The 24,369-nt window shown below is 41.9% G+C and overlaps 1 protein-coding gene across 1 annotated transcript; it reads left to right on the forward strand.

Moving 5' to 3' along the window:
* Positions 1 to 16,296: 16,296 nt before the first annotated feature.
* Positions 16,297 to 23,139, forward strand: LOC120952752 (uncharacterized). Its single transcript, XM_040372235.2, has 2 exons — positions 16,297 to 19,323; positions 21,276 to 23,139. The coding sequence occupies exons 1-2, from the start codon at positions 19,303 to 19,305 to the stop codon at positions 22,842 to 22,844; spliced, it is 1,590 nt and encodes a 529-aa protein (XP_040228169.2). The 5' UTR covers positions 16,297 to 19,302; the 3' UTR covers positions 22,845 to 23,139.
* The last annotated feature ends 1,230 nt before the right edge of the window (positions 23,140 to 24,369 follow it).

The raw sequence follows: 24,369 nt of genomic DNA on the forward strand, positions 1-24,369 counted from the left end.
ATGTGTGATCGCTTCGGCAAAAGGAATTAATTTTAAGGAGGCTGTGGTGTGGGGCTTTTGAAAATTTCCTAAAATTGACAATGAAATTAAGACACTATGCCTGTGTGCGTGAAAGCCCCAAACGTTAAGCATCGAGAAGCTGTTGTTGTGGTTCATTAAACGGTAACAGAAAGTGGATTGAGTAGCGACGCATTGGATGGGTCGGGTGTGTGGTCCGTTACACGTCGTTAGTTTGTATGCCTGAGCAGTTCTTATTTCAAATCGGTAAGGGATTTACATTCGGCGGATTCGTTTTTCACTCAAAAGCGTTTGATGTAACGAGCTGAACGTTCCCGGAAGATGATGGTGGGCGTTGGCGTGGAATCTTACTTCAAAAACTCATACAAACAAATCGCGATAACGGTAAACGATGGTAATGGTAACAAGCATTCCTAGTTTCATATGATCAAAACAAATGGATCGTTAATAAAAAAAAGAATCTCAGATACGGTGGCTAAAAGTCAATAGCGAATGAATCATCAGCTAATCAGTTCGCTTCAGGTTTTGATCGTTATCATCTGGATTAGTGTGGTTATTTTTAAACTTATCGCTTTCTTGAAGGCCCTAAAAGTCATGCTGAAGCTTAAAGCCGGTTTAATCCATCGTACAATAGAACTAATGAATAGCAAGGTTTTCGATTTGATTGATAGCGCAAAGCCTTATTACGGTGAATCATTGTCGACTATAGAACAATCAAGCTGATTGCTTGTGCTTTTGGATTAAAATGCTAGGTTTGTATGTTTTAATTCTCTATTTTCAACGGAAACTTTTTTCAATTGGTGGTCCGTGGTGGTAACAGACGTGGTCCGCCAAGGAATTTAATTTGGTATGGAATAGCTTATTACAGTAAATCGAGTTTAATCGTGATTTTGAGAACGACTCTCGATGCAAGAATTGATACAACGGACGTATCAAATAAATTAAAATTTTTAAAATGCCTGGATAATGCCTCAGAAGAACTAGATGAAAAAACTGGATGCAGAACTAGATGAACCTAAAAAAATATGCAAAAATCCTCTATCAAGTTTGGAACGTCTGAGAGATGAAAATGAATTGTTGCATTGGTGATTGTGAAAAAAAATCTCTAATGCAAGTGGACATTTCATTTTGTTAGAGTGATTTTGTCCAATTTTGGATATATTTTTTCCATACAGGGTTTCCCACGATTTATTGGTTGGTTCCCATCAATTTTTGGTGGGTTCCCATATTTTTTTGGTGCGTTTCCACGATTTTTTGGTCGTTTCCCAGAATTTCTTGGTCCAAATGTATTGACATCCAATCGGAAAATACCAATAAATTATGGGAACGAACCAAAAATCTATGGGATACGAACAAAAAATCGTGGGAATGCACCAAAAAATCATGGGAACTGACCAATAAATCGCGGGAAACCCTGTAAAGCAATATTCTGATTTTATTATGTTTTTGGTTCTGCTCATTCATAACCCTAAAACAAAAAATGTTTAAAAAAAGCAGTAAAGCAAGTAAAGTTTCTCACGAACAAAAAAATGGATCTTTGTCTACCTGGAATGAATCTTTCAACCAACTTCAAAAATACCAGTGTTCTGACCGATAGAGCCCCTGGCGCACTCTCATTTTACTTCCATCACAGGTGGAATGTCATAATCAAGATGTGTCGATGATGTAGATTCAGTAATTCTAAAAAGAATTTTAATTAACTGCAAACTTTATGTTCATCATAAAGATATATTGCACAACGCGCACAAGTTTTATCTTCTAAGTCAGGCATGAGCAACATGGGGCCTGTGGGCCAGCATTTTCCAGAAATATGCCATAATAATAATTGAAAGCTGTAGTCAAATTTTTGTACAAGATCATCGTTTTCTCTTCGTATTTGGTGCAACAATCATACTCGGCGTAGGCCTGCCTTAACAGCTAATCTTCGAAGTACTAAATATGTGGAGAAAACCGAAGCCTCCCTTTCGTATGAAATTTTGATTGGAGAAACTACAAAATCTATCAAAATGAAATTGATTTTATTGAACTTTTCGAATGATTCATGAACGCATGCATAGCGAAACACGCTTAATCAGAGAAGCACGTGTAGTAATGAGCTAAACAGATTGAGATAAACAGATGAGAAACTGAACGAAGAAAAATGAGTCAACAAATATATACTTTATTAATATATATTTGTTCATTAACAGTTCATTAACAGTTTAAACCCAAATCATTTAGGAAAAGGATTGAACATTAGTTTACATTTGAAAATAATCAAATGACATAATTATTCGCCGTTGAAATATATGGTACACTGCTATCACAAAACTAAATAGAAGTCTAATTTCGGGTTACACTACTTTTTATGTGTATTTAAGTTTTTGCTCTTCAGCTGTAACTGTGGTCTGAAGCAAGTGCAAAATAACTGTTAAATGAAAATGTTAAGTGCATAGAATATTAACAATTTAAATTCAGGTTTAGGGAATATCGTGGTAGGTAAATTGAGGTATTTCATGCTATAATTTAATTTGAGAAAGAAATGCAAAAGATCCATTTTATAGACCATTACCGAGGGGTAACTGCCGAGGTTTCCCGTCAATAGAGGGAGAGAGTAAAAATGATCGCAAAAACCACAGCTTGTATAAAAAACTAAAGAACAAATTACTATAATACTTTTAAAGTGAAATTTGAAACAGTTTTTGATTTTAATACACAAAAGTTTAATATTGAAAGGGGTTTGAGATATACGGCCTATCTGGACCGTTCGTTCTGTATACAAAAAAAAATGCAAGGTATGTATGATGTTACTCAGAAACTTTGCTCTTAATGTAGTATTACGCTGTTCATTTCTTGTCCTCATGGTTCACTGCATCAGCAAACAGCGATCTATGATAATAACTAATTGAATGTCACTTCAAAATGGCACATGAAATTGTGATAAGTTTCCCCCCATGGACAATGGATAGATTTACGACGTCTCCATTTGCTTGCCTTTGAAATCGCTACAGTAGAAATCCCAAATCCCTGCGGAGGGAGCAATAGCCTACAATGGATGGCGTTGAGACCGAAGCTGGATGGGAAACGGTTTATGTGATTTCTGCTAAGCAGTTAATACGTTTTCCATATGATAGCCGCGTGTGTCTCCCTTGCCTCTTCTTGCATGGGAAAACAGACGATATCCGAGTCGCACGATATCCTTTGCTACTTTTCCCACTCTATCATTTGATGGAGATTGATCCGTACCATTGTTTGCGTATGTTGTGTTGAACACTTGTACACTTGTACCGATTCGTCGTCTCCGGCAATCCCTACAGGGCTCCGGCAAGGCACAGCAGTAACATATGTACGGCATATTCGTTTGTCAATTTATTCCATCAGACTGATGTTTGAAATTACAATCACGTTGATGTGAGAGCAGGTTGCCTTCAAAAATAACAAGCAAATTCAGCAAGGGTTTTGTGATACCGGGACCGGGTGCGTAGGAAACTTAGCTGTAAAGGAAATATTGACTGTTGGCCAAAGAAAGCTGCTAGACGAGCAGAGTGGACTCCAGTGAAATGGACAAGAATGGAGGCATGGAGAGGGTGTTCCATCGATCTTCATTGCCGCAAACCCTTTCCGTTTCCATATGGCGTGTTGGGAGCACGCCCGATCCGTCGTGGCAGCAGATGAGCTATCCTACTTGTTTGTTGTTGCAATATTGGAAAATATTTCCCCAACCTCTATACCGACACTACACTTTTCGGGGTAATTCTGTACAGAGTCCGCTTGATACAATGGATATAGTCCAGATGTTGCTATTCCTGCAGTGCCAGGAAGTATGCGGTGTCATTGATGCGGATGTCTTACTTTGCATGCAACTCAATTAAGGCCAGCCAGCCTGAATGGTGCTGGGCATGCGGCAAGATATTGCGGATGTTAAAGCAATTTCATTCATGCTAGATTTACGCAAGCCTTAACACGCCCTACAAAAAGTACGGTGCTATCATAAAGCTTAACCTCATATTGTCGTATAGAAATGGAAAAATTAATACAAGTTTTGTCAGATCAATCAGCCCGCTAGAGTAAGCTTTAAATGGGGTCTCTTTGGAAGGTTGATTGCACAAGCTTGACAAATGCGGTGCTGGATCGATCATCACACTGCTCAGCGAAACTGAAAGGGCTTTTCAAATTCAGTCTGTCCAATCATAATAGGTGCGTGGGTTTCCATGGCCCACTCTAGCTGGTGGAGTGCCGTAGCGCAGACTGGCACAGGCCTGCGAATGTGACGTGGTTCGTGCGGGCAAATGGGTACCAATTGGCATTGGCAATCATATGAAGCGTCGATAAAGTGCGAGAATGATAAAGAATTTTATTTATTGAGCACTATTATGCGCCCAACCGTCACTGTACACTCCGGTCGACCGCATGCCATGCCGTCCCGTGGCACTGCGGATGCGAATGACAGTTGGCGTACCGCGACGCAAATGACTCAACGGGATGGGAATCCCTGGCACGGGGTTGCGAGAGTCGATTCTACTGGGTCAACAATCATTGCTGCCTACTTGCTGCTCTAACCACATCACCACTCCCCTCCCCTACCCCGCCCTCTTTTATTGGTCTGCTCAATCGGAAAGTGCAAACAGTGTCGCTTACCGAACGAATTACCGATCCAATATGGTGCCATTTCCGGAGCTTTCCTCCAATTTGTACGTGCGATGTTTGCGTGCGCGCCGTGGCGCTGTGGCGTTCATTTGCGATCGAATTACCGGGATGTAAATTAACTGCTACCCACCCTAGACAAACATAACATTCCCCTACCCTGAATGGTGTAGAGTGCTTCTCACCTCCACCGACGAGCCACACAGTTGCGGGGGAAGAATTTTGTTTAATCATCCACTTCAGTTTCTTGTCATCAGACACGTGGTCTGTGGTGGAGAGTGGCCATTCCGGTTGGTGGACATTACGCTGCCACTCTACACCACTGTCACCGTTTCCGCAAAGAATGTGGTTACATTCTGAGGGGTAAGGGAGGAGGCAGAAGCCACCCTTGGTAAGAGACCACTCATCGTGTCTGGTCACAAGTTGATGGTGATGAAGGCAGAGTTGTACCGACAGAGGTTGCTGTTGTGCAGTTGGTTGGAATACAACTGGTTCTTACCATTTTCAGGCCAGTTTAGCCAATCAGTCAGTGGAAGTGAAAGTTACGTCCAGCTGTCGTCTAACCATGCGCCCATGCGACAGGAAACCATACGGAGCGGGGCATGAGGCAGTGAATAATTCATTTCCTAAATGTAGGCAACGATTTTGACATCCGGACGAAACGGGCAATTCCGGGTGCTGTTCCGTTCCGACTGCGGACGGTATTCTCCCCGGGGAGAAGTAAGCTGCTGTTGTGGAGTTGTCGGTGTTGTTGGTTAGTTTACGCTCGGCAATAGTTCCTGGTTTTGTGGGTTTGGGTTCGGTTTTGGTGCCCTTTCGCCACACCGACGCCTCCCGCCGTGTACGGGAGCGAGCCATGAAAATCACATCGGTTTGGTGCCACGGCCCGAAATGCGCCGGGAAATGCGCTGCGAAATGGAAATAAAGCGATTATATTATGCCTAAAATTTCCCCCTTAATTGAATCGAACCGACTCGACCAACTTAATTATTAACTTTCGCCATCGCTCATCCCGCCCGGCGGCGGTGGTGGGTATATCTTGGAGCCGGCGTTGTTGCCGGCGACAGTTCGAGTGATTGAGAGCACTTAAAATCAAATTAAGCAGCTCGTCTCCGGAAGGGGCAATGTTCGCCACCGCCAAACGTGACCGGTCGTGTTTGGCAAGTGCAGTCGGGTTTTCGGGTTGTACTCTTTTGGATTCGCTAATTATCAGGCTGATTATTTCTTCTCCATCCTCTACCGCCTGCCCTTCCTGCATGATACCAAAAACGGTCTTCACGCGTGCATGTGAGAGCCGGTTCGTTTCGTTTGATTAATACTGCAAGTTAATTGGCCTTTTGAGAGTCGCTCGTTGGAGATGTGACATGTGTGTGTTGAGGAGGAGGGAAAAAAATGTACAATAAGGATGGCAACAACGGTGAATAAAACAAGCGTCACTTTGTAGAGATTGTCATCGGATGTGCTAATTTGGATGATTGCTTTTAATCGAGATTGCATCGAACTGCATTACACAGACCGGGAGCATGGAGCAAAATGGACACGGTATAATCTTGGCGCAATAATCTGTTCGGCTATATTTGTATTGTATGGACGGCAAAATATTAGTTTTAGCAAGTTTAAATATTAGTTGAATACAGATTAAGCTTCACATTTCTTATATATGAATATTGAACACTTGAGATGTGGTGGGGCATCCCTTTTTACTCAAACTTGATACGTTTTCGAGAATCTTTTTTTTTTTCACGACAATCAAAACGTTATGTTAAGCAATTATTTTATTTTTTGATTTGTTCATTAATTTTAGGCTAACGCTCACAAAACATTGCATTTAACACAATCCAAGCATTGCCAATTGGTTGAACATTTAATAATGCTAATATTGCAGATAACCATTTTACTTCTTTGCCCCATACACACCTATAGGCGCACGCTGACTATGAAAATAATTACAATCGACTTATTGATGAATATTGTTTGACTTTTTTTTCCTTTTTGATGTGATAATTGGTCAGAATCGGTCATTCAAAGCTAAATTTAATCAATTTCCGATAACATTGTACTCCGTAGAAAGGGATTTTTTTCCTATATGAGTAACATGCTCTTTTGCAGTCATTCACGCTAAATTAACGATAGCCCTGCTCATCAATATAAAAACTATATAAAAACTTTACGAACTTTAATGTGGGAGGTGTCAAACTCGACTAGTTGTTGGGTCAACTGTTAATTCAATGTTTCAAAGGCTTGAAAATTACGTTTTTGTGTCGTGTTATCAGTTTTGCATCTTCTGATAAAAATATTTATCGCAATTTCACGCTTTATCTATTTTTATTTAACTATTTATCTATTTTCTTTAACACCAGTCTGACAATTTAAGGGTATGATTATCGCAAAGGTATGTGTAGATGAAATGTGATAGGAGCAAGAAAAATGATGCCTTTTAGCGATTCAAGAATAACACCAGAAACAACGAGCCATAACTTGATGTACATATTAATAAACCGTTTAAAACCACCTGTGAAATATAATGGAACCCCGCATAACAAATTTAATTCTTTCCAGTGACTCACTCGTTATGCAAAAAATGGGTTATGTGGGAATGAAATGCGTAATAATTAGTGCTAGAACCAAAAATGTGCTACTAGAAAGGACACAGCTAAAACACTGAAAAATATCTCCATGTACTAGCAATTGGTAGATCATTCGTTCATCAAATCTTTGTTTTTACGCAAATAATACTCGTCAAATTAACACAGATTTGTGGACAATTATTCAGCACTTCTTATTTAGCAGAGATATGGGAAAGAACGATGCATCCTCCGGAGCATCTTTGGCGGTGTGTTCGAGCATGGAGCGTGGAGGAGAAGGATGAACCACGAGCTTGCTGAGCTGCACCAGCTTACAGAACAATAGTCTAGAACTTCCCTTTAGGAAATTACACCGCGGAAAGTCCACGGCACCAGCATTTTGGATGGACTTTTTAATAGTTATAGCCATTTTTCCACCATGTCAAAATTCAACTTTTTGATATTTGTAATCGCATAGAATCTCTCATGTATTCCTGAAGGATGTCGTATCAATGGCTCTCCTTTTTATTACTCTAAGTTGTCCAAGTCGTGACAAGATATTGGATTCGTGAAACGCCTCACCCGCGTCGAGCGAGTAATAGCATAACGAATGGCTACTATTTTGGCCGGTGTTTCATTTCTCGCTTATTTCAATACTCGTTCGTTATGCGAGGTTTTGTTCGTTAAATGAAGTATTCGGGGAGTACGTGGTACTCGTTATGAAGGATTTCACTGTATTACCAAGCTAGATAGATACAACATTCAAACTTTGGACAAAATATGGAACATTTTAAAATCGTCGTTTTGAATGGATTAACTAGCCATGTTGTTACGATAATTAATCTAAGAATACTCAGTACGAGCAGTTCCGTGGTACAGTCGTCAACTCGCGGGACTTAATAATATGCCCGTCGTGTGCTCAAGCCTCGTTTGAACCATCGTAGCAATGAACTTACTATCCTACTACGGGTAATCAAAAAGCCATAGCCCATTAGTGGTAAAGGTAGATCTCTAGACCGGCAACTTTAGGATATTAGGATGCAATTCAACGAAGGGGAGTACTTATTCTTCTTCTTCGATAGCGTACGCATTCGATCTAAACACGAAGCCATGGCGACCCTTTCCTACACTTACACTTACTTAGGATACTACACTTAATTGGGCCGGAAGGACATTTCCAGACCCAGGAGTGTGATCCGCATGAGAATATAACCACGGTAAATAACCACGGTAATATAACCACGGTAGACCATAGTTGAATCACTTAGACACTCGGCCTCAGCATCATTTTTTGATCTAAAAAAAATCGATAGGCGCTCACGTTCAACTAACAGTACAACCATTTCATTCATATCTCTACACGAAGTCGATTCCCATTGAGATCAGTATTAAGTGTTGGCAAACGATCGAATTTTTCAGTAGTAGATAGTTCAGTTTGCTCGTGAGCGTCATGATATACTAGTTTTCAAAACAAAACAAAAAATCCTGTAAAATGAACACCTTAGCGGCGAATGAGTGTCAAATGACACCAACATGACAGCCAAATCGTTAAAAAAAATTGTGCCAAGGCCGACTATTAGACTAAATTTGATTTGGCGTTCAGGTAAACTGTAAATAAATTTAAATATCTTAATAAAGTACAAAATTATTTTCAATTAATTTGCTCTCGTGTCCAAAGCACAAGCCCAGCAAGTTCAACGAAATTCCGATTATTCGGTTTCGTAAAATCAGTAAACCATCTCGACCTACGATTAAAAAATAACTTGGATATGATTCATGACTAAAAGTGATCGCGTACCCGCGTGTAGTTTTGGTGCAATGATTTAAAACAAATTGATTTAAAAATCCATCTCCAAAGCAACGGCGCACATCAAACGTAAACATTTCGCGTGATTAACGTTTTCGTCGGAAAACAAAACTTCACACGAACATCAATCGGCGCAATTTGCTTGCGTTATTAATTGCGAAGCAAAAGGAAAAAAAAAACAAAGTAAGGAAAAAAAGGAGAAAAAAAAACACAATTTAATGATGCATCTTCTACTCCACCAGTGCTACCACCCGGTAAAAATAATAGCACTCTCTAGTGTCAACTCTGCCTTTGAACTTTATTCCCACACAGCACAGCATCACGAGAAGCAGAGTCAAAGGGCAAGGGAGGAAAGAACCTTTAAAGAAAATTGTCAACAGTCCCGCTGGGGGGGATGCGGTTCATACGGAGCTGCACGGTGAAACAAAAACAAACGGTGTAACGGTGACATTTCAGGTGAAGGAAGTAAAAAAACAGCCCGCGTTAAAAACGAGGACACCCGACACATCAACAGAACGCGACCCAGCGACATCCTTGCGGCCTTTAAATGGTGCAGATACCGTAGAAAGCTTTCTTACGTGATTGCCGAGAACGAAAAGTAATGACTCTTGAATCGCACATCCTCAAGCCTTTCGCACCTTTGACGTGCGCGCCACCGTTCTATACACTAGCGTTGGGGGGGGGGAGCTAGGGTGTGAGTGTTCCTGGAAGAAAGCAGGTCGACCGAAGCGAATCGCTAAGGAGCGCGTACTACTACTGCCCCGGATCTTGGAGGAGCTTTCAGTTTATGGGTAGAATGAAGATTCACGAGCACGAGTGTGATTCATGCTTTGTTGCTTTTCTCACCCTGGTAAGTGTGCTTCTTCATTGCAACCCATTCCGGTAATGGTGGTTACGGAGGGGGGAGAGGTGGGTGAAAGAGAGCGGGAGGCTGTACCATTTTCATTACCTCACATCTCGCACACCGAAGCTCCCTCGCTGTGCGCGGCTTTGCATTTGCGCTCGTGAAATCGTGGGAATTCGTCCTCTCTTTAAGTTTTCCTAGAACTATCCTGTTTTGCTGGTACGGTTCGGTTTTTTGTAATTTATTTGCACGTTTTACACTTTGTGAATCGTCATCTCCTTTTCTCATTGTGTGCATCGTCTTTGGTTCCTGACTGTTTTTGCTTCTACATTGTGCAGGCTCCGGCTTTTTTTATATGGTGCTACTGCTGCTGCTGCTGCTGCCCGTTGTGATGGTGTGAAGTAGAGATCCTGTGGGACGGCTTCTGGTACTTGATTCATTCATCCAACGGTTGTGACCGGTTCCGGAACCAAAAATAAAAGAATGAAACGAAGAAAAAGGTAGACTTTATATCTTTTCGTCTTACCGAAGCGACGAGCCATCTTGGAGTCACGGGAATCGAATGTGACGTTTTGGGTTTCTTTTCCTTTTTTTCCTTTCGTTATCATCATTTCCTTGCAACACCTTCAGCACCTTTCGTCATTAGGGTGAAGCCTTCCTCCCACTGGGGGTATGTTTTGCTTGGCTCTGCTTTACCTATCGTAACCTTAAGGATCTCCGGATTCCCTGGCCTTTTGGTGTCAGAAAGTGTGCGTGTGTGTGTCTCGCCATCACAACCGAGTAGCTCCATAGAATGACGTGGAAAAGGATAAACCAACTAACTAGACCCAAATCTCATTTAGGGCACACAGTTCAGGCACATGTGAAGAGAACACAGTTCGTATGGGCGTGTAGGAATGTCTGTGAGAGTGTGTGTCAGCCGGTGGGAACAGGAAAAAATGAAATGCTTTTGATTTAGTTGCGGCTCTATGATTGATTGAATACGGTATGACTGACGACATGGATGGGCCGGAAAACCGGAACTGTGTGAAGTACGTACCAGGCAAGACGGAAATCCTTAGTGTCCTTCTATTGTGAGTGTGTGTTTCGCTACCGCATAGCAACCGAACTGGCGCTATATGCTTTCGAGCGTCTAACCACGAGCGCAGTGGGCGATAGAAGCGAACATAATTTGAACGATGTTCTTATTAAAACTGTGGCCAATTTTTGCGGCCTTCACTTTTTTACTTATTTTTTCCCTTTTTTCGGTGCACAGCAACTTGCAGTTGCTCATGATAAGTAGAGTTGAGGTTTTCCGTAGATCGTAGCCGTTGCAAAACATGGCAGGAAATATAAATTGGTATGTGAACTCGCACCGTGAACCGGGAGGTAGAAGGGTAGCCGGAATTATGATTACGTGGTGTATTTTAGGGTGTGCATTTTAATTGTGCTTTTCGTTGAACTTGACCTGATTGTGTGCTCGTAGTCGGTGCATATTGTTCCAACCAGCACACCAGAGTTCTACACTGCTGGCTTCACTGTTGCATCATTATTCAAGTTTATCTGCAGATTGTTGCCAAACTTTGGGTGGAATAGTTTGTGCCATCATCTCGAGTTTGGAGCGCACAATCTGCTAGTCTTATCGATGAAAACATACCTTGTACGTGTTTCACATTATTTTCAAACTTACAAAAATTTATTTGTTGGTGCACTTGAATGCACTTATTTGTATATTGTTATTTACATTGCAATGGAGTAATTCATGCAGAAATTGTTTCTCACAACATAAGTTCGTTGAATCTATTTCACGCACGAGATGTTTATCGCAGAGTTCTAAGCAGATTTCATCATGGACAACCAGATTTTTGCAACATACTTGATAAAAATCTTATATTTGAATTTTGTTGCATTTAGGGATATTTTGTTTTGTTAAGAAATAATCAACTAATGCTTCACATATGACATGATATTTCTCTTCCTTTCATGGAATAAAACCATTTTCTTAATCTTTTTCAAGCAATCTGTAATCGAATTGAATACATAGTCAGATTCGTTCGGACTGCCAAGATAGGACGTAACGCTTCCTAAAACTTCGCCATCCAACTTATTTAAGAGTTTAATTATGTGCCCCTACCCAAGGTAAGCCTTCTAAACTGCAACGTTTCCAGTAAGGGAGCCCCCTTCCGGGTTTCCATGATCGCCTGGACGATAAACTGCCGGGTTCAATCAGTCCGCTAAGAACGCTAAGAATCGTTCCACCTCGGCTCATGTCAGTTGAAACTGACCTACCGCGATGGTATTCAACGTCCAGTTGTGACGTATGTACGACCATCACATTACATGGCGACAGTATCCAAAAACGAACATACTCCAAGACCATCTATGATAAAAATTACTATACTAGACACTAGTTCCCAGAGAATGCATTCTAATGTTATTTAAACTTGTTCTCAAAATTTAAATTTCTGATGCTGATCAATTAAACTTAATTCAGCAAATTTCTTAAACCCAAAAATTTATTAGCATTTCATTGAACACATGTAATAGTTTATTTTATAAAACACAATTAATTTGTTTAACATCATACCAAGGTAAAGCCTGGTAATACAATGTACTGGAGGGAGGCGTAGGGAAAAACACAAATAATTCAAGACTAGGTGTAACTGTTAAAGTATTTCACAAGTTGGCCTTAGCCTAAAAATGCATACTTGTTACGAATAAACTAAAAATTGATAGGTTTAGTGCACAGTTTCATGTATTGTAAAATAACATCTGTTTGACAGTTAAAATTCTTATCTACTTACTTACTTACTTATCTGGCGCTACAACCGCTTTGCGGTCTTGGCCTGCCTCAGGAGTGTCCGAAACCGCTCACGGTCTCGCGCCTTCGTCTGCCAGTCCGTTATCCCGGCCTTAATGGCGGACGCCTCCACGCCATCTTGTCACCTCAATTTGGGCCTACCACGCCTCCTCTGTCCTTGTAAACGGCCAATCTTATCTACTTAAACAATACGATGAATTCGTGAACCTTGTGAATTTGATGGTTTTTTGTTTATTAATATAAATTTGGTTTAGCGTTGAACTATTTTACATTTAAATACATGATAACAGTCCAATGGATATTGAAGTTAATGTAAATTAATTGCATCATCGTTGTTACCAACGATGGTACTGGATCTCTGGATCTGGAATCAATGCTGGATCATATCATGAACAATGGAAACGTGTGGGTTTTTGTGCTATGAAATAAATAATCTTACAGTAAGCTGTATACTGGAGGGCCTGACTGGTGGTACAGGTCAACTCGTACGACGTAACAACATGTCCGTTATGGGTTCAAGTCCCGAATAGACCGTGCCCCCATACGTGTAGGACTGACTATCCTGCTATGGTAACAATAAGTCTCTGAAAGCCAAGCTCACTTCACTAAGTGGGTACAGGCAGGCCTTAACCGACAGCGGTTGTTGTGCCAAAGAAGAAGAAGCAGTATACTCACCGAAGCAACCGTTGTATCTAGGCAAATGCAACTATCGTTACTCTTCGATCGAGTTTGAAGAAAGTGGCTGAATGATCTTCACTCAGTACTTATTCATCCTATAGCCAGTTACTGATGTTTTTTGATTGTGATCGTTCTAGTTTTTTTACTTCCTCTTTTACTTTTCTGTCATGTGCATAAGCGGTCATCCCCTAACCGGCATCTCGCGACGTTAGATACGGTTAGAGGAAGCCTGTTTGGAAACGTTCACTGCACAGTTGTTGACTCCGTTCGCTCCAGGAGAATTTTATATTTCTGGGGATAATCATATTCGACACGCATACATTTGATACGCATTAATTCCAACAATTTGTCAAACATTCAAGTATGATTATTTCACTCAACCAGAGTACATTCCGTACCGATTGTAACTCATTATAAATCCATTACCTATCAAAATTTCCACTTTATACAACAGGTACATCCGCTGTGCTCATTAAATTTGCCTCATAATTTGACGCATAACAACAAAATCAAACGTTAAACATGAAGTAATTGCAGTACGTTGTCCGTTGTCTGTCAGTCTTGTGATACTATTCACAGCATCAGCGAGGCATATCGGTTGGTGTCCAAAGTTTGCTGTTCCTTATAACTTGTGCCAAAATTGTCTGATGATGGCATTTGCAAATATCAATCGTCATATCCTCCCAGTACGGTTAACCGTGACAACTTCGGCCGTACTGGACTTTTGGAAATTCGGCTACAGTTGCATGTTGGTTTTGCTGCTAGCCAAATGCAGTGATGATTCAAAAATAACCAATTAACAAACCAATGGCATACGTTGCGCAGCGTTGTACGCTGTGAAGTGCAGAGTGGTTTTTCTTAATAATTCATTTTCAAGAACGCAACCAATATCAACATAAACGGTGCCTCGTCGGGTGCGATGGTGCGTACGAGGCGATGGGTTGCAACCTCGCTCGCGTATCGCCCAAGTGTACGCAAACCGAAAAGCGAACAAAGGATTATTTAATTAATTTAACATGCATCTGGAAATATGTTAGCCAACCTGCCAGAGCTATGCTGAACGGTGAATAAATAACCGATCCAGGGCATTGCATTCGCCTATCATCGCCTGTTCTTCGTTCATGGAGGAGAGTTTTCCTGTTCGAAGCCCTGAACGGCGAACGAAATGCACGTAAAATCTACCTGCTAGTATTTCATTTGTGGCGCATCGGTACGGAAGAAAGGTGTGACGGCTTCGAGGGTCATAGTTTGCACTCATTATTTATGAGTACGTGACGCGGAATCGGCCGGCAGATGTAATGATAATACATGTTGGTGAATTTCAAGGAAGAAACATCATACCTGCAATTGGATGTAATGCAGGATTCCGATGAAGTGTAATAAATCGGTAAGATATATAACAATAGCATATTGATTGCGATTTTTTTATTGGTACTGGATCTCTGGATCTGGAATCAATGCTGGATCATGTCATGAACAATGGAATCGTGTGGGTTTTGTTCCATAAAATTAAATAATCTTACTGTAAGATGTGTAGTCAACGAATAATATTGTAAATACCACGCAGCAAAAGATTCAGTCTTTCCAATAGGAGATAATGTATTACAAATATCCATCAAAATAAGTGTACTAGGTTTATGATAGTTTGCAATTCTAAAATAAAGTAATTACTCCTTCAGTACCCGTAACATACACTTTCACGCAAGTTAATACGAACTTTTATGCAGCATTTTGCATTATTGCAGCAATCATAGATCTTGTTTTTTTCTTCCTCCTGTTCTTAGTTGTTTCGTTTCTTATCTAATGAACGCTTTTCGATCGCCGGTCCTGCCAATCGACCATTATCTGCATTGTTTTCAATGGACAGATTATTTCTATCTTCTTTTTAATATCCACTCGACTGTTACGAAGTTTCGTATCTTGGAGTTCGTTGTATACCAAGTCGATTCGATCATACACCTGGTATTCTATTAAAGTCAACAGAGGAGAGCGGAGGAGAGAGCGGTTAACATTGATCGTGCCGAGAATTGTCCAACTGTCCCGATCGCAACGAAGGGAATGACAATATACCACTCTTTCTCCTAAGCCCGAGACAGGCTACGGGTTTTTTTAGCTTCGCTGCAATCAACAACGACGCTTAAAAAGGCTTGTTTTATTGTTGAATAATTTATTTCGGGGAAGGAAATAGTCATGCTGATAACGTCTCAACAACTAACTTTTAGCTTGTTCTTCAGACTAAAATAACTGATATTTCATTCAAATATGAGGATGCTTACGAGGGTTTGTACATCAAGAATTTTTGATTTATTAATCAATTGTGTAATAGTTTTTGATGTCTAAAATAGATAAGTTTTCATCATCAACTTAAAATTGTCCGAAAGGGTTCAGATGTCGTATTGAGATTCGATATTGCGTCTTGCGAAACGATATTCAGCTAAATTAGTTTGACATATCTTAACTTAGAGATAGCGATATGAGTGAAAGATGTGTTTTTGGCACTTATAAAACCATTAATATTTTTATTCTTAACACACAAAAATTGGTTTTTGTTGGTTCTTTCATTATTAGAGAAAAGTGAAAAAAAACCTGCAAAAATGAATAGTTTTGCAAATTTTTTAACTATTTTCATGCTCAGTCTCAGTTTGTTACATCAAAGCTTGAAAAGCAAAACGACGATTCTTCATAATAAGTGTACGTTTACAACTCACATGAAAATACCACAAGCTCTATTCTATACATCACGCTGGTGGGCCCTTTTTGAATACTGGGCACAGGGCGCCATGCTTTTTTGTTTTTTAATACCCTTCTCGTGCACTGCTTTATTTAAACGGTTTTGGTTAGTAATGAACTGAATGTTGAATGTGCGGCACTCATCACGCTGAAAGCATTTCCGGTACAAATTTAATTCAAACCCCTACGAAGCCATTCAGTTGGCTCGTTTGAGGGTCTTAGTTGAGCTTTTTTCCCCCCAAACTCTCTTCTCGTTTTCCTTTTCTCATCGACAACGAATGTTTTGTTTTGAATGAAGTAGTGCTTCACAGACCGAGCAAGTACTATTTAAACTCTGCACGGAACCCTTGAACATGGAAGGCTAGAGTGGAAGGCAAAATGAATGAATGAGTGCAAAAAAAGCTAGTAAACATTTTCCTCGCTTTGTGGAAAGTGAGTGGGCAGGAGAGAGAGACAGAGTGCAAAAAAGAAATTGCAGCAAAAGCTAAAGATCCCAGCAATCAAACCACCCTTCTTTCACCCAGCCCAGTCACTCGACGCTTTTCTTCGTCTGAACGTTATCAGGTCAATTCGATCTGTCCGACGGCTGCTGTTGCAGACCATGTATTGGTCTGTTTTTCTTATTTGCAGATTTTATCAGAAGGAAATGAAGTGGAAAAAGTAAGCGGCAAAAGCAAGAAAAGCTAAACATCCTGTGGCGCACTCGTTTCGCTCGGTACACTGGCGATCCGAACGGTTCGGGTAAGCCATGGGTCCAAGCTTTTTTTTCTGTGTGTGTGCGAGGCAGGAAAAGAGGTGAGTGAATAGAATATAGAAGGGGGAAAAACTGGCAGAAGAATCTCTCCAGTCCGGCGGTAATGGCGGTGAGAATGAGATAGCTCGGCTACCAGATGGACGCCGTTGGAAGGAAATTGCAAAAACCAGCGGTACTCTACGGAACCGTATGGGATCGTCGAGTCTGGGGCCATTGGGTTTTATCCTTTCGCAAGGATGGTGGTTGCCTTTTTGACGCACGTACGGGACGAGTGGCTGGTTGGTAAACGCGAACGAAAAGGTGTTTTGTTTATTTTTGCTGTTGATTTTCGCAACCAATGGCTTTGGTAAAGCTTTTTTCCGGGAAGCTGTAGCGCACTAACTGAGCGCTTGAACAGAGGTAGAGGTACTGATGTACATCAGTTTGGCAATCGCTCGAGATCACCTCTGCTTGGTAAACGTTCTGTTGTACATTGAGGATGGATGCAAGGGCCGAAAGAAAGGCTCAAAAGTAATTGGAAGCAATGTTGGACAACATATTGAAACAGCAACGTTCTGTTAAGCTGTTTTATAAATCTATTCCGGCAGCTTCATTTGGTGGTACTTTTCATACAGAAAAAATATTCGCAATTATCATTTGATTATGTGCATAGCAGGTTGGATAGCAGCACGTAGTTTGGAGAGGGGGCAAAACTAAAACCGCTAAAATGCATCGAATGCGAAACTACCGTCCTTCTGTCTTCGCAATTCGCCTGTCTACCGCCTAATGAAAGAAACCATAAAGCGTCTAATTTTGAAAACGCCTTTAAACGTACAAATGGCCGTAATTAAGGGTTACTCGAAGTCGATACCGCAGCACCACCATCGCAGGACGTTTGGCGACCGACTTCCTGAGCGACCGCTTTCATTGCTGCAAATTCCTTTCATGGGACTTGGTCAGCATTTGCCCCGTTGCCCGTACGCTTCCGCTCATTCTCTGCCACTCCGCGGTCCGCTTGCTTTCTTTTAATTCCACTTTAAACGACAAATTAAGCTGTACAGAAAGAATGCTACAGATCGGGCGAATGATAGGGCGAAGAGAGAGAGAGAGAGAGTGAGTGAGGGTCATAGAACGGAAGAGGGGAAAGAGCATTTCTTGTACCGGAATTTCCACTGTGTCAGCAGTGGGAAGTAATAACGTTGCAGGTATTACAGGGAAACCTGAAATTATGTGCACAGCGCACAGTCGAACCAATTCATGCTATTTTTTATTCCTTTCCTATCCATTCAGACATACACTTGCACATACATACGCATAAAGACTGAATGGCTGATAGGTAAGCGCTCGGTATGCACCTTAATGTGTCTGTGTGTGTCCATGTGCCCGGGAACCCGAGAAGTAAGGGATTTAAATTAAATTCAAATATTTCCCGGCAATTAAGCACACAGCTCTCTCTCTCTCTCTATCTCCGTGTCCGGACCCGAAATTATCAGCATTTGTCTACGCTTTCTTTCTTTCCCCTTCTTGTGCCCCTACCGTGCGGCGTGCACTTTGCCGTTCCGTTCGAAATGTGCACTCGCAGCTCGGTGTTGTGACCCTGCCTGCATAATGCGATTTCCTTTCCTTTTTTTCACGCCTTGCACAAGAAGCGGAGGAGCGGAAAGAAAGGAAGCACCCTTGCAGGTTGTGTGAATGTGTATGTGTGTGTTGTGACGTTCTTACCTGGCCTTGCCTTTGCGAGAGAAATTTATAGCACCCATCAACTGTGGGTACGGTATTTGGCTTTCTGTCCGGCTCTTACCGCACTATTGTTAGGGGGAGGAAAACAAGGACGCAACAAGCAGTGCAGTAATGCGAAACAACCTGTGCAGCAGAAGCAGCAGCAGCAGGTTGCCATGACACCAACACACAAAGAGACGATTGCAATATGGTTGGCAGCACTTAAGCAAACGAGCTCTGTTTGAAGCCGTGTCCTACAGTGTCCGCCTGCTGGCAAGTGTTTCCGGGTGACCAGTTGGCCCTTGGCTCAGACATTCGGGGTTATTAGTTCGTCCAGAGTCACCGTGGCAGGAGGTTGGCAGTCAGTCGAGAGCAGCTGCAAAATTTATTGACATTGGCCAGTTGGAGCAAAGTTTTTCTATTACAAGTGCACACGGATCGAAGAACAACCCAAAAACAAAACAAAAAACCCTGTACTTCGAACATCGAAAACCATCACCACCACCACCAATAGCCGAACACGATTCATTTGATTAGGTTCAGTTCGGTTAGTTTGGCTTAATCTTGCCGGGCTGTGGATGTGCATAATGTACGTGCCAGACGGTGTTGGCAGTGCGAATTAATCTGTGACTGTTCGCCGTGTGAAGTTGTCTGCCTGCGGTTAAGTACACACTCTGCTCAAGTAGTGTGTCCGGAGTGGAAGGAAGGAAGACACACAGTGAAAATCACTCTCAAGGGAGTTCGTCGGGACGCTGGACGCGAGGAAAAAACAAGGACCCCCAAACAATGAGAAAAACAATGGTAAAAGTGAGTGCTTTTTTTCTTTCTTTATTAGAACTTATTTTCTCCCATTATACGTACAACTGTGTCTGAGTCTGAGGTTACCCTGTGTGTTCGTGTGTTAGTGTGTGGTGGGATAGCTTCATCTCGCCGTCGGTCGGGTATGGCTTTAGCTTTTCTTCACCCTTTCAAGTGTTTTCATCAAGCAAAGTTTATCAGGCTTCTCAGAGCATGAATTAATCAATTGCCCTTCCCACTGCGCTGTTCGCTACGTGTTTGGATCTGTGTGTGTGTCGACACGTGTGTATCTGTGGCCGTATGTGTGCGCGCTTCATCTAGCCTGTAGGTGTGCTTTTAGAGCGCTTTTTTTTCTTGCACACCGCTAAAGATGCCTTTCTCTCGCTGCATTCATTTCTGTTTGCAAGAATCCGCAGCCGGCCCCCTTTCTCCCACTTGGTTATTCATTTGTTTGTGATGAGTTCAAACCGAACGAATGTGGGCGCGCCGCCCAGGAGTGAAAAATAAACTTTTGCAAAAGTTTCGTACCCGAGCAAATCGTCGGGATCGTCTTGCAAATGGACGAATGGAGGGCGCATATCCGTGGGTAATCTGCTTTTTTGTCTCGGTCTCTCCGTCTTCTCCCGGAGGAAAAGACCGGTCTGAGCTTTGCAAACCATAAAACATGGGAACGGCAACAGGCTGCCGGTGGTCGAGGCCATCGGGTGGAGGGATCAGAAAAATATTTTTGCCAGTTTGAGCCACCACCGAGTGACAGGAGTGCATCCGGGACCGGGCACCAGCAAGGAGTGGTAGCGCGGGATAAACACTTCTACGGTGCTGCAGATCGGTGCAGCACGTGCGAAAAGCTGCTTCATCAGGAGACCGAAGGAATGCGACCTATTTTCCAGCGCCACCTTGGATGCCACGGACAATGAATGCACGTGAAGCAATGGCCGACCGCGGAAAGAGCACCCTCTCAGCAGCTCGAACGGGGCGCGATCGGGGCAATCTTTTTGAAGCTTCCGAGTGTTGAGAGTTGGCAGCGAGCTGGGATTTCCTTTTTGTGCACTTTCTAGTAGGGCTAACGCGGGTAGGTGCACGCAGGGGGAGAACTTTTCCAAACCCAACCCCATCGGTGAACGATTTCGACGCAGCTTGCTAGGATGTTGTAGAGCGAATGTTTTGGCGAATTGCATTGCTACAACTTGAATTCCGACGGGACTTTAACGTAACGGATACGGGGTTATTCCACTCGGGAACTGAATTGCATTACATTCACCCGATAAAGGTTGAAAATGCATTTTGCTATACAAAACAACAGAATATTGGACCAGATTTATTATTTAATGGTTTTCGTTCCATTAAAGACACAACGGTGTGTTTTATTGTTGAGTTATTCGAACAAAAACTAGGAATTTAATTTCATTCAACATCTGTGTTGATCACAAAATTCAAAATCTCCTTTAGGAGACTCTATAACGCATTTTACGCATTTTACTCAAACATTTTATCAGAGAATAGATTTTAGTATTTATAGAGCTACAAAAAGCCAAATTGTTAGTAATTGGTTGAGCCATTTCCTCCAATTATGACTTTTATGTTTCTTTCACACCTTTCAACCTTTCAACAAACAATATGGTTATGCCAACACACCACGAATGCCAATTAACGATGCCATAACACAATAACGATAAACATGTCAGACAAACATTAACAATAACGCGTCGATTTCCATTAGCTCAATGTCACTAAGCAGTTACCAATAATGTTACCTAGCCAGGCAAAAGAGCAAATTAGGTTGACATTCGTTACGGGGAAAGCAGGTTTTCCATGTCACAAAAATCCGTGCCCTGCGCGGTGTAATTATGAGCAAAATTATGCCTCCCAAACAGCAGGCACACTCAGCTGGATAGGGCTCGGCATTGTTATCGATGTGAAGATATGAATTGTTCTAATATGTTACCGTCTCATTATTGCAGCTATTCAGTCTCCTTCTCGCTGGCGGTGTCCTGCTGGGCGTCACGCTGGCAAACGAAACTAATAAGCTTCAGTCCCAGCGTGCCGTTCAATCGGAGCAATTGCTGAGAAACAAGCGTGGTCTGCTATCCGCACTCTTTGGCGCTGGAACGGAGCAGACCACGGTACAGCCAGCGGAAGTGCTGCCGATCTATGGCGATCCAGCAAAGCCTCCGCTCCATATGCTGTACGGACATTCAACGGGGCTGCATGGTGGACCTGCTTACCCACCTTATCCGGTGATGTTCCTGCCAGGGCCTCCAGCGGCCGTCGGTGAGCATAACCCGTACCTTCCTATGCTGGCCTACGGTGGTGTTGCTTCTGCCCCACTGCAACCTGTAACCGGAGACACTAATCATCTTGCAACGCTCGTTGGTTGGCCCGAACCGACAGCATTTCCACCACTGGCACCTTCCACGGAAGCTCCGATTATCGCTGCCCCAGTAACAGAGGATCCAAAGCAGCAGCAAACCACACCAGTCGATCAAAGTTTGGCCAAGTCTGCCTATCTCATGAAATTGAACCTATCACCGGCGGACGAGCGCGAATTGAAGCGATTAGCCAAGTTGCTCGGAGTGACCGATTTCGAGCATCTGCCACCGTTCGAAGATGTCAAAGCGCTCCTTGGCACATCCACGTCAGCCGAAACCATCAAAGCAATCAAAGAGTACGCCTCCACGCCGGACGGGCTGGAACTTATCAAGGACTATGTGATGAGCTACCAGCCAGCCAAACGCATCAGCCTCGGCAAGGAACCGTACGAGGGAAACGAGGTCTCACCGGAAGCATCGGATTCTGCCAAGCCAACTGACGGCGCGGGCTCGTCGCTGGGAAGCGGGTTTTTAGCTCAACTGCGCCGACTGAAATCGTTGCTTACATTTGGCTACTTTGATAGTAACAATGAAACGCCAGCAGAGGCGCCGGTAGAAGACGTTACGCCTGAAGTTCTCAGCGAGGCACCCTTTACACCGAACGAGTATCCTGGCTTCGAGGTACGCGATGTGCGTGGATCCGCTGCACCTGTTCCCGTTGCGCATTACTTGATACCGGTGCGTACATTGCCCCGGCACTCTTCTCCCACCGAGTTGAAATATGCATCGGCACTGCCGTTCCCTTACGCCGTCCATTACCCATCAGTTGTGCCACAACTTCAGGACTCGAACCCATTCGCCATGCGTACAGAGGTGGAAAGCTTTCAGTACGTTCCCGAAGCGACCAATCCTCAGCTGTTGGTAAGCCAGCCCAGTGCAGCGAGCGTTACCGTGCCGACCGATGCTCCGCTTCCCAAACGTGTCGCTCCGCCAACACTGGCCACCGGAGAGGTGCATTCCTTTGAACGGGCGGATATTGAACAACCGGTCCGTACCACCACACCAGCCGAAGGGCAACAGCAGCCTGGGCAAACTTTGAACACTGTAACTAACACCGTTGTAGAGGCAAATGTAACACCGACCCTGAACAATGTCGATGAGCTGGCGCAAGATACAACTGATTTCATCCTAAACGTCCTGGATACCGAGCATTCCACGTAACACGATTTCGGGGGTTGAGAGTGTCAACGATTGATGCGTATTTGCAGTTGGGAGATTTATAGCATAGTTGTCACACTATTTAAAAGTCTGAAAAGGTACCGTAGCTACATTATTGCATCTGTATAAACGAACTCATGAACATGGACTCTCTGTTAGGAGGTGTGTCAATTCTTCAATCGAATTATTGATTCCGTCCCACCATTAATTAATCGTGCACTGTATGATTTTATATTAATAATAATTCTTTGGCGACAAATCTGTACGGAATGGATTGTATACTTATTAAAACAATTATTTAACTAAATCTATGAAATAAAAATATATACTTTAAAAAAATACCCTCGATATTGGTTTTAATTTACAAATGGTCTAAGTTTTGAAATTTATATATTTTTTTGTTTGTTTTGTACTATTTTTTAATTTGGACTATCGTCAATTTATGGCCTATTTATGGTTGAGACAGAACTCAATTGACAAGGATTGAGATATATAAGTGTACAGTGAATTGAATAATCGTACAACGAGTTTAATTCTTTATAGTGATTCATTCGTTGAATTGAAAAAAAACTCCAAACTTTTCAGTTCGCGGGCCGCATTGTTTCACAATTAACGTTGTAAAGGGCAATTTTTACGCTACCATCACCATAGGTAAAATATGAAACATCGTTTTAACTATAAAATATAAATTGAATTTATCTAATTCCTACATCTTTCTTTTATTAAATTTTTATTCCCGTCTTTCAAAAGTAACAAATTAAATTTTGATCAATGAGTAAAAAAATAAGCTCTTTATTTTAACCTTTACAAAGTCATCGCGGGCCGCATGAGGGGCCGCGGGCCGTAGTTTAGAGAGTCCTATTCTAGGAGAACTCCTGCATTCAGTGTGAGAGTGAATGTGAAGATTATATACGAAATTTTAATACTTTCCGGAATACGAATCAAATCGACGGTAATTTGAAACATGAACTCAAAACAATCGTTGCGAAATATTTTTGCAATGTTTATAATAAAATTATTGAAAATAATTATTTTTTTCCTTTAATGTAGAAATTTTGCTTTAGTAAAGTGAATTTGACAGACTCACTTAAATAAATGCGGTTAGACATACAGCGGTTTGACCGATTAAAGTTGAATTAGTATAAAAATATGAAATGCCAAAAATGCCTTAAGAATCCCCAATTTGAAGCTATACTGTATGTAAAAAGATTTTTGTACAAATAGCGCCTACCGTAAATGTACGTAAACAGTCGTTTTTCGCGATTTTCGGAAAACACGGGAGAAATATTTAAAAACAGTTGACATATAATTTGTTGTTGTTGTTGTTTTATTTTTTTACGAGGCTTTTTAGCATTCGCCTCTCGTAATTTACAATTCAGAAACTACTAATACTATTTGAGATTAAAAAAAGATTAAAAGTTCAAGAAGAAAAAAATTACAAGAGTTCTTTTGGTAATGATGAAAGGTAAAAATGTGAATTCTAACGCTTTTTTCATTTAAATTATGTTTTTATAAATACTTTTATCTT

This window comes from Anopheles coluzzii, chromosome 2, assembly GCF_943734685.1.
Source record: "Anopheles coluzzii chromosome 2, AcolN3, whole genome shotgun sequence".
NCBI classification, from domain to species: Eukaryota; Metazoa; Arthropoda; class Insecta; order Diptera; family Culicidae; genus Anopheles; species Anopheles coluzzii.